This window comes from Poecilia mexicana, unplaced genomic scaffold (genome assembly GCF_051168715.1).
Source record: "Poecilia mexicana isolate PSO_F unplaced genomic scaffold, ASM5116871v1 scaffold_15, whole genome shotgun sequence".
Taxonomy (NCBI): domain Eukaryota; kingdom Metazoa; phylum Chordata; class Actinopteri; order Cyprinodontiformes; family Poeciliidae; genus Poecilia; species Poecilia mexicana.
In genome coordinates, this window is record NW_028263384.1 from 3,351,536 (window position 1) to 3,362,838 (window position 11,303).

General features: G+C 44.9%; 1 protein-coding gene across 1 annotated transcript; it reads right to left on the reverse strand.

The window, feature by feature from the left end:
- Nucleotides 1-8,634: 8,634 nt before the first annotated feature.
- Nucleotides 8,635-10,796, reverse strand: LOC148155246 (uncharacterized). Its single transcript, XM_088013185.1, has 2 exons — nucleotides 10,519-10,796; nucleotides 8,635-10,433 (listed from the first exon to the last, which is right to left on the reverse strand). The coding sequence occupies exon 2, from the start codon at nucleotides 9,719-9,721 to the stop codon at nucleotides 8,669-8,671; it is 1,053 nt and encodes a 350-aa protein (XP_087869311.1). The 5' UTR covers nucleotides 9,722-10,433; nucleotides 10,519-10,796; the 3' UTR covers nucleotides 8,635-8,668.
- Between the last annotated feature and the right edge of the window lie 507 nt (nucleotides 10,797-11,303).

Sequence of the window (11,303 nt, forward strand, 5' to 3'; positions counted from 1 at the left end):
ACTTCTTCTCCACCATCTGGTCTCCAGGTGCGCCGATACAAAAGGCCTTCCTTCTGGACAATTCGGTCCCACTGTTTCAGAAGTCCACGGGCGCCCGGCCCTAGACGCTCCTTCTCAGCCCGGCTCGGCACTCTTTGCTGCTGCCAAAACTCCAGGAAGGCTGAAATGGACGGATCAGCCCCTTGAAGTAGGCACAGATCTTCTCTGCTGCGGGATGGAAGGACAGTGATCGCCAACTGCACAGCATCCTCCTGCACCCCCCTCGACATCTCACAGATTTGTTCTGGAATGGCTGTCCCTGGGAGGTGGTGGTGTAGTTGTGTTCTGTCCCCACTTGTTGATTGCCTTGAGAGGGCGTCAGCATTCTTATTCACACGGCCTGGACGATATCTGACCGTATAGTCAAATGCAGAAAGTTCAGCAACCCATCGATGCTCCGTGGCACCCAATTTGGCAGTGTCCAAATGGCTCAGTGGGTTGTTGTCAGTCCAAACGACACATCGGTGGCCCCACAGGTAATCCTTGAATTTTTCAGCCATAGCCCACTTCATGGCCAACATCTCAAGTTTCATGGAGCTATAACTTTTCTCAGCAGCATGCAAACTGCGGCTGGCATAGGCAATGGGTTGTACTCGGCCACCCTGTTCCTGAGACAACACAGCTCCTAGTCCACTGTGGCTGGCGTCGACCTCTAAAATAAAAGGCAGGGAAAAATCAGCAAAAGCAAGAGTGGGAGCACTTACAAGCTTGGCCTTGAGCTCCTGGAAGCTCCTTTCGCAGTCTGGTGACCATGCTCCTCCCAATAGTTTCCCTCGTCCTCGACTCGCCTTCGACCCAGCATGTTCTGAAACAAGACGATGGAGCGGGCCAGCCAATTGAGAAAAACCTTCTACGAACCTTCGATAATAATTGGCAAATCCCAGGAATGACCGCAGCTCTGAGACATTTGTAGGGTGAGGCCAGTTTGACACTGCTGCAATCTTGTCTGGGTCCGTGGCCACGCCGTCCTCAGAGATGAGATGTCCCAGGTACTGCACCTGCTTTTTAAAGAAGTCACATTTTTCCAACTTGACCTTCAATCCCTCTTGTTTCAGGCGACTTAACACCACCTCCAACCGTGCCAGGTGCTGGTCAACACTGGAAGAAAACACAATAATATCATCCAGATATAGCAAGAGTGACTGACCATGCTGAGCCCCGAACATCCTCTCCATTAAACGTTGGAAAGTTCCTGGTGCATTACACAACCCGAATGGCATGCGATTAAATTCAAACAGGCCAAAAGGCGTGCAAAAGGCCGTTTTTGGGCGATCATTCTCTGCAACTGGAACTTGGTTATAGCCACAAACAAGGTCCATGGTTGTGAACCAGCGGGCGCCTGATAGAGAGTCCAATGTTTCCTCTATTCGGGGCAGTGGAAAAGCGTCTTTTCTGGTCTTTTTATTAAGTTGTCTGTAGTCCACACATAGGCGAAGACTGCCGTCCTTCTTTCGGACCAGGACAATTGGCGATGCATAAGGGCTACTGCTCTCTCTGATAACCTGGGTTGCCAGCAGCTGGTTAATATGAGACTTAACTGCCTCATATTCAGATGGAGGGATACGCCGATACCTCTGCCACACAGGAACATTGTCTAACAATGGAATGCTATGCTCGATTAAATTAGTAATGCCAAGGTCACCATCAAAAGCAGAGAACACAGACTCATACTTTAGCAACAATGTTCTCACCTTATGCTGCTCTTCACTGTCCAGCATAGAGAGATTAAGTGATGTTATCTTCTCTCCAACCGAACCAGTCTCAGCAGTATGGGACCTGACTGCAGCCACGACTTGCTCCTGTGCACAAGGAACTTCCTGCAACTCTGACGGTAAACTGACCACTTTTACAGGAGACAAGAGACCCAGAGCACAACGTGGTCTTAGTGTGACTGTACACACCCCTACATTCACCACAGGAACATAAACAGTGCCCCGAAAAACCTGCAAAAGGGAAGGAGACACTAACAAACCCTCAGGTAAGCTAAACTTTACATCCAACGGCTCAATTAATGCTGCCCCAGCCAGCGCTAACATGGCTGAACATGTGGCAGGTACAAACTTAATAGTGCCTTGTGACAAAGTGGTTCAGTTTATTTCAGTTGATGTTCACCACTTGTCCCTTATATTTTATCATTCACTTATTTTATAGTTGGTTATAATAATTAATGTAAACATTGCAATTTTGCTTTACTTACTATCCCGGGTTTGTTTGTGTTAGCATTATGTTGCAGGATCTATCTATGTTTAGGTTGGTTATTATTTCTGGATTGTGGGTTGAATTTGTTTCAAGGTGTATTTATTTTTTCTTTGTATTCACCATCATTTGCCCTTGTAGATCTGCAGGAGTGTGGGAGGGGCCGACCCAGTACTTCCTGATTGAGTGGCTGGATGATGTCATTGATTACCTTATTGGGTTTTACCAATTAGAGGGTTTTTCTTTTGTGTATTGCTTTGTTTGTTTTTCTTTAAAAATAATCTTTTGGAGTTATTTTGGATCATCTGACTTATTTTGCAGATAATTTCATTAGGTAGGAGTTTGTAAATTGATTTGTAGTTTTGGTGTTTCTTTGTTTAGAATTTGTTTGTTTGACCTGTTCCTTGGTGGCTGTGTCCAATTAAGCACAGGTGTGGTGCCAAATGTGTATAAAACCAGTGAGTTTTTGAATGCTGAGAGAGAAGTCTGAGAAAGGATTGAATAAAAAGTATAACTGGAAGAAACTGAAACCGTGGCTGGTCCTGATTTTCTGCTCACTTCTGACCCTTGAGCCTAACCTACTTTACAAATGGTGGCAGCGGTGGTTCCAGGCCGATAGGTGTCAGAAATGCAGAGATCAGTCAAATCAAAAAGACATCAGGGGCCAATAGAGGGTTCCACAGAGGAGGCCCAAGACGATGAAAACCTACCAGAAGCTTCCGGTGAGCAGCGACCTGAGGCACAAAGTCTTTCTGAACTTTCAGTTTTATTGAAAAGCCTGATGCAGCAGCATGCTGACCAGGAAGCCAAATGGGAGCACGACAGACAAATCCAAGATGGTCGGTGGAGGAAAATGCAACACCAGTTCAGTCAACTTCAGCAGGAGGTCCAAATGGAACGTCAAGAGCAGCAGATGCAGCTGGAGGGTGCTGTAGCTGATCCTGGGACACTTCCCGGTCCTGCGGTGCGACCAAAGGTGCCACAATCGGTGCAACAGAGACGAAGCCCTCCCAGCACATCTGAGGAACCACAAGCATCCAGTCTGAGAACAACCAGTTGGAAAGGTCCAAAGATGCAGCCCTATGGTGAGGATGAAGATATTGAACATTATTTGACAACATTTGAAAGAATTGCAACCGGATGTCAGTGGCCAAGGACAGAATGGGCCCTGCATCTGGCACCTCTTCTCAGCGGTAAAGCAAGAGCTGCTTATGTAGCTATGGACACTGATGACACAATGGACTATGATAAAGTAAAAACTGCTGTACTGGAGAAGTTTGAAATAAGTGCTGAGACTTACAGATCCAGGTTCCGGTCCACATCGTTGAGGGATGACGAGACACCCAAGGAACTGCGAACACGCCTGAAAGATCTGTATGAAAAGTGGATGGTTCCAAAGAAGAGGACAAGAGAGCAAATCGGAGATGTCGTGGTGCTGGAGCAGTTCCTGAGAGTTCTCAGCCCGGATCTTCGAACCTGGGTGAAGGAGCGCAACCCCTCCACTTCAAAAGAAGCTGCAGAGATGGCGGAGGCTTTCCTTGCGGCTCGCCGCCCACATAAAGGGTTCATGACTTTGAAACAGAGTTCAGGCCCCTTAATGGTGGGTAAGTCGGGGGCTGGGAATGGACATAGACATAAATATCACAAAGACAGTTCCCCGTTCAGCGGCAATAATCGTGTCAGGGAATTTAAACAAAGAGGTCCTTTGGTTTGTCACTCTTGTGGCCAAACTGGTCATTTTAAGGCTGATTGCCCGGGTCTACAAGTCAGTAAAACTTGCATGTGTTTTTCACCAGAGTGTTTTGATTTACAGGGGGAAAAACCTGAGTCTGCTGTACCCTCTAGGGGTCAGGAGCACACGATTTGTGTTTTCATTGAGGGAAAGCCATGTGTTGCCTTATTAGATTCAGGCAGTAGCCGCACCCTCGTTAGACAAGATTGTCTTCCCAGAGACACCACATTTTCTGGTAAAGTTAAAGTCTGGTGTGTTCATGGGGATGATGTTGATTACCCCATGGCCAATGTTGTCCTTCAAGTTCATGACCAGGAACATTTACTTACTGTAGGAGTGATGGATAAACTTCCCTACCAGGTTGTATTGGGTCGGGATATGCCTCTCCTCAGGGACATGTTGGCAAAGACAGAGAAAGATCTAGATACTTCAAGTGAGGGTCTGCTAGCCGTCACTAGGTCTAGCTCTAGGAAGTCTCAGTCAGTGCCTGGTTTGAGTGAGTTACCTTTTGCTAACACTGAAATTCCTGGTGGGGAAGGTCTAACACGTCAATGTCCAAGAAAAAGCAGAATGCAGAGGAGACATGAGAGGGTAAAGGGGACAGAAGTTGCTGAGTTACTTTCTGAACCTGACATTGATGAGCTACTGGTGATCCCGAGCAATATTGTCCAACTACAAAGGCAGGACCCCTCTTTATCGTCTCTTTTTGCTAAGTGTGTACCAGAATCAACACAAATTACAGAGGGAGTTCGGGAAGTTTTCATTATAAAGAATGAACGCCTGTATCGTCGTAGCAAAGTGGGTGACCAGTTAGTAGTTCCCACAAGTTTAAGGCCAATAGTTTTACAGTTGGCACATTCAGCTCCTTGGGCGGGTCATTTGGGATATGTGAAAACTTTCTCCAGAATGTCAAGCCGGTTTTTTTGGCCGCAACAGTTTTCAGATACTGTACAATACTGCAAATCATGTCCGCAGTGTCAGTTAACAGCTCCGAGTAAGAAAGGTGACAGAGCCCCACTTATTCCTATGCCAGTAATAGACACCCCCTTCTCTCGTATTGCTATGGACATTGTTGGTCCGCTGGAGAGGAGTAGCTCAGGACATAGATACATTCTAGTGGTGTGCGACTATGCAACTAGGTACCCTGAAGCTTTCCCATTAAGACGAGTTAAAGCTCGCCAAATAGCCAATTGTCTGGTTCAGCTGTTTTCAAGGGTGGGAATTCCCAGAGAAATACTTACAGATCAAGGGTCGAACTTCACTTCAAACTTATTGAAAGAGGTTTATAAACTTCTGGGAATTACCGGGGTCAAAACTAGTCCCTACCATCCTCAAACTGATGGACTTGTTGAAAGGTTTAATAAAACCCTGAAGTCAATGTTGAAAAAGTTTGTAAAAGACTCGGGGAAAGACTGGGATCAGTGGTTACCATTTCTGCTTTTTGCTTATAGAGAAGTACCTCAAGCATCTACTGGGTTTTCTCCATTTCAACTTTTGTATGGTCATACTGTCAGGGGTCCACTAGATGTCCTCAAAGAGGCCTGGGAGGGGACCAGACCTGAAAAACAGTGTACATCACTCTCGTATGTGTTGAAAATGAGGGATAAACTTGAACAGTTTCAGGAACTGGCTCATAGTAACCTAGTAGAAGCCCAACAGCGTCAAAAGAAGAACTATGATAAAACAGCTCGCAGGAGAACCTTTACAGAAGGACAGAAAGTGTTGTTACTTTTACCAACTACTGAGAGCAGCCTCTTAGCCAAGTGGCAGGGGCCTTTTGTCATTAACAAGAAAGTAGGTCCTGTCACTTACGAACTCAACATGCCAGATCGGCGGAAAAAACAACAAGTTTTTCATGTCAACATGTTAAAGGAATGGACTGAACGGCCAGTTCCATCAATTCAGTTGTGGGCTCGAGCTGTAATCGATGAAGAAGAGCTTCAAGAGCAATTCCTTCCATCTAAAGCGGGCGAACAGCTTCTGCCAGATGTAAGCCATCTGTCGGCAGAACAGCAAGGAGAACTGCTGACTATACTGCCAAAAGAACTTTTCAGCACAAAGCCAGGTTTCACCCATCTCATTCAGCATGACATACGACTGCGCAATCCAGGTCAACCACCCATCAGAGATACAACCTCCAGAGTTCCAGCAAAGCTGATACCAGCTCTGAAACAGGAGGTGGAAGAAATGCTGTCTATGGGGATCATAGAACCTTCCAGAGGTGAGTGGTGCAGCCCTGTGGTGCTTGTTCCCAAGAAAAATGACTCAAGACAAAGATTTTGTATTGATTTCTCAAAACTTAATGCTGTCTCTGTCTTTGATGCGTATCCAATGCCTAGAGTTGATGAACTTATTGAGCGCTTGGGGAATGCTAACTACCTGACAACACTTGACCTCTGTAAAGGTTATTGGCAAGTTCCACTAACAGAATCCTCAAGGGATTTAACCACTTTCAGGGTTCCTAGTGGACTTTATCGTTTCAGAACTATGCCTTTTGGACTTCACGGAGCTCCAGCTACATTCCAGAGGATGATGGACTTGGTTTTAAAAGGAGCTGATGGCTATGCAGCAGCATACATCGATGACATTGTGGTGTTCAGTGAGACATGGAAAGACCATGTGAAGCATCTGACAGATGTCCTACAAAGAATCAAAGCAGCTGGATTAGTCATCAACCCTGGAAAGTGTCACATTGCTAAGACTGAAGTTGAATACTTGGGGTATGTCATCGGGGGTGGGGTTATCCGGCCGCAGGTGAGTAAGGTTGATAGCCTTGCTGCTTGTTGTCCTCCTGCAACTAAGAAAAAGCTGAGGTCTTTTCTAGGTTTAGCTGGCTGGTATCGTCGGTTCATCCCCAATTTCTCCACCAGATCAGCCATTCTTAGTGACTTGACACGTAAATCTTGTCCTAACAAGATTAAATGGACTTCAGAGAGTGAGGCTGCCTTTGTGGATCTGAAAAACTGTTTGTGTAATGAACCTGTGTTGCAGTGTCCAGACTTTACACGCCCATTTACAGTGCAGACTGATGCTTCAGGGGTGGGGCTAGGAGCTGTGTTGCTGCAAGGTGATGGAGGCGACCAAAGACCAGTGCAGTACATAAGTCGAAAGCTTTTTCCCAGAGAAATTAGATACTCAACAATAGAAAAAGAAGCTTTGGCAATAAAATGGGCTCTTGACACTTTAAAATATTATCTACTGGGTGGTGAATTTGTGCTTGAGACTGACCATCGAGCTTTACAATGGATGAACAAAATGAGAGAGACCAATGCAAGAATCACCAGATGGTACCTGTCGTTGCAACCTTATCGTTTTAAGATTCAGTATAAAGCTGGAAAGAAAAATGTTGTGGCAGATTACCTTTCCCGTTCCTATGAAGACTAAATGACTTAAAGGGGGGGGGAATGTGACAAAGTGGTTCAGTTTATTTCAGTTGATGTTCACCACTTGTCCCTTATATTTTATCATTCACTTATTTTATAGTTGGTTATAATAATTAATGTAAACATTGCAATTTTGCTTTACTTACTATCCCGGGTTTGTTTGTGTTAGCATTATGTTGCAGGATCTATCTATGTTTAGGTTGGTTATTTCTGGATTGTGGGTTGAATTTGTTTCAAGGTGTATTTATTTTTTCTTTGTATTCACCATCATTTGCCCTTGTAGATCTGCAGGAGTGTGGGAGGGGCCGACCCAGTACTTCCTGATTGAGTGGCTGGATGATGTCATTGATTACCTTATTGGGTTTTACCAATTAGAGGGTTTTTCTTTTGTGTATTGCTTTGTTTGTTTTTCTTTAAAAATAATCTTTTGGAGTTATTTTGGATCATCTGACTTATTTTGCAGATAATTTCATTAGGTAGGAGTTTGTAAATTGATTTGTAGTTTTGGTGTTTCTTTGTTTAGAATTTGTTTGTTTGACCTGTTCCTTGGTGGCTGTGTCCAATTAAGCACAGGTGTGGTGCCAAATGTGTATAAAACCAGTGAGTTTTTGAATGCTGAGAGAGAAGTCTGAGAAAGGATTGAATAAAAAGTATAACTGGAAGAAACTGAAACCGTGGCTGGTCCTGATTTTCTGCTCACTTCTGACCCTTGAGCCTAACCTACTTTACATGCCTGCAGGGACTTCAACAGGTCTTCTACCACGAAGTTTTGCAACACTGGTTTGAATATGGCCTTCTTGAACCTCAGTCTGCTGACATAGCTGAAAGGCAGGAAGCCAGGAAGACTGTGCCCCCTGAACAGATTGAAGATTAAACAAATCAGGGCCATACTGGTCAAATAGCTGAAGATAGTAGGCCTTTATTACATTCATCCCGATTATGCCTGGTATTTGAGGTGAACTGGCCTGACCTGGAGGGTCCCTAACAACAAGGATCCCTCTTCTGGGGATTACCATTCCACACACCTCAATATCAGGCTCGAGATAACCCAAGTAAGGAATATTCAAACCGTTTGCAGCTCTCAACTCTAACCAATGGCATACCTTTAACTTATCTGGAAAATGCTTTTTAAAGAAGCTTTCTGAAATGGTAGAAACCATAGAACCGGTGTCAAGAATACACTGGACTGGAACCCCAGATAGTTTTACAGTGACTTGAGGGCACGATGCAATTAAACACTCCTTCACCTCTTCAATTTGGGGACCCACCGAGCCTGAACCACCCCCTCCTAATGTCTGGCTCCTAACACTAGGGGGAGTTAGTTTTCCGACCGCTGATGGCTAGGGGTGGATTGAACCTGAGGGGCACCACTTGTGCGTGGAGACTTAAAACGGCCACGAGCGGTACAATACCGGGCAATGTGGCCTGGTTGCTGACATTTGTGACAAATCACACTACTAGAACTGGGAGGCCTAGCCACAGGGGACTGCTGCATAGCTGCAAGAGATTGAGTAATCTGATCCAACTGTTCCTGCTGCTTTTGTACAATTACAGTCAGAGTAGCAAGTTGAGAGGCAACAGAACCAGTGGGAGAGTCAATTTGGGGAGGGGACACACTGGCACTCTGTACAGCACAAAAAGAGGGGACAACACTACTTTTATTTTCCACCCCGCCCTCACGCTCCCACATAATTGCCTCAGCTCTAACCTCCAGTAATGTACACCTCGGATTATCACGAGCATAACGCTTTAGCTCTCGACGCAGGTCAGAATTACTAACATTTTGAATAAATTGATCACGAAGTAAAATGTCAGCATTTGCCATAGCATGAGGAGAATTAGATTTAACTTTGTCCATCAAGCAAAACAATGAATGAGAGAATTCCTGCAAAGATTCACCATCTAATTGTCTCCGTGAAAAGAAGTCCTCCTGTAATGAGACATATGACTGTTGGCAACCATACAGTTCTTTTAAAATGGTGAAAACAGTTTCTGGATTCTCACGTTCAGCTGAGGATCTATATTTAATCTCATCTCGAGCTTCACCTTCAAGATGGTCAAAAATGAAAGCAGCCTGATCTGTGGGTCCAACATGGCGGACTCGCATGCTGGTGCGAACCTCTTCTATCCACTCTTCCACCCCGACACCATGAGTTCCTCGAAAGATTGGACACTTTCGCTCCCTCGGCAGGTAGATTATGCGATCAGTTGTCCTAGTGTTCATCGGAGCTCCACTTGTACTCGGGCCAGCTTGTTCATCATCCTGTTGATTTGAATTTGCCCGTGCAGAATCCCTCTCCTGCTGCAGACGGCTCCTTTCGGCCTCCAACTGCTGGACTCGAGCCCGGAGTTCTTGAAGTTCCTCAGCCATCGCACCAGGAACGCTGATCCTCGTTCACAGGCGGAAATATCCAGCCAGGTCCCACGATGTGCCTACTGTTGTACTATTATGCTCCCACACTCTAAGCGCTCCAAACAATGAATGAATACAGCAATAATGCTCTCTACTAAAGCACCACTACCACAGAACCAACACTATCGGTATCAGAAATGAATGTAAAAATATGTATACTATCTGTTCCAACAGCCAGAACCTGCCGACAACGCCAGAAAATTGTAACACGGGGGAAAGCACCCGGATTGTGACTGAGGACGTGGCCCTAAAGCCAACTAGTAGACTACTGAAATATCAAGTGGTCTAGAGTTTCCCAATTAATGATACCCAGGTAGGTCTGGCTGAGAATGAGGAAACAGAAATAGTATACAAAATATGTTTTATTTATACATTCTTTTACAATATTAAAAATAGACTTTATTATTCTAATTTAAAACGCAATAGGCTCAAAAACCCAGGACAACACTAGAAGCAATTGGAACCAAACGAATGCAAACCAGATTAGTAGAAATACAAAATAACACAAAATAATGTTAGGAAAAAAAGAAAAACAAATCCCGCATTGCCCCAACCCCGTCCTAAGGCTGTGCCCAACACGCTAATAAAAATAAGGAGCTATGCTGTTCTGGTTCTGCACGGTTTGTGGTTCTGAATGGTTTGTGGGAGCATAATAGGCAACAGCAGCAGTCTGCAATACCAAAAGAAAACAATGACACATCTGCTGACAATAATAGACAGGTAGAGTAATGACATGAAAAATCCATTTATCCTACCAGTATTAAGTGTCCACGATCCGAACACTCACAGCAACCCGATGAGCACGGCGCCAGCGCTCATCTGACCTGAGAGCCAACTCAACTAACGGACCAAACAAACACACACAGATTGGCGTGCACACCCGGTGCCTATATACGCTTAATGAGCCCGACAAGGCTGTGAACGGAAGTGACGGTGGGGAACGGGGCCTAGATGTGTTCAAAGGCCCAAACCACGGTGGGAATTTACAACCACTAGATGTAAACTACATCTTCCAATAAAACCACCCGGTTACAATGCTCTTCCCTAAATGTGCACTTTATACCCACCTCTGCAAAGCAATCCCATCATTTCAGCCATATGCAGTTGCTACTATTAGTCTCCAAGCAAGCCAGAAAAAACAGGTCAAATCAGGTAACACCCATTACACTCAACTTCATAATCCCAAATGTAGACCATGGACATAAAACAGAGATTATGTTTAATACTGAGAGTGGGTGAGAGTCCGTCCCCTAGCAGATGGCATCATTTTGTTTCCATTGCAGGAGTTTTAAATGGCAGACAGAGGGAGGTTAGGCTGCTGCACTCAGCGCTCAGAGGGAGCTGTTGTCGGTTCTGCCCTCAGGCCAGCACACATCTTATGACAGGATAATTAGAGTTTAATATCCAGGCGCTTATTAATTTACAACTATCATCAGAAGTGCATTAACACTATCACTTTTTGAAGAAAGGGGGCTAAAATTACAAGAGCCGGGGGTGATCAGAGGCATTTATTTGGATTTGATTTTTTTATTTTATTTAT

Bases quoted from the DNA above. Each gene is read 5' to 3' on its own strand.
- LOC148155246 (XM_088013185.1), bottom strand. From the start codon at position 9,721: ATGGCTGAGGAACTTCAAGAACTCCGGGCTCGAGTCCAGCAGTTGGAG.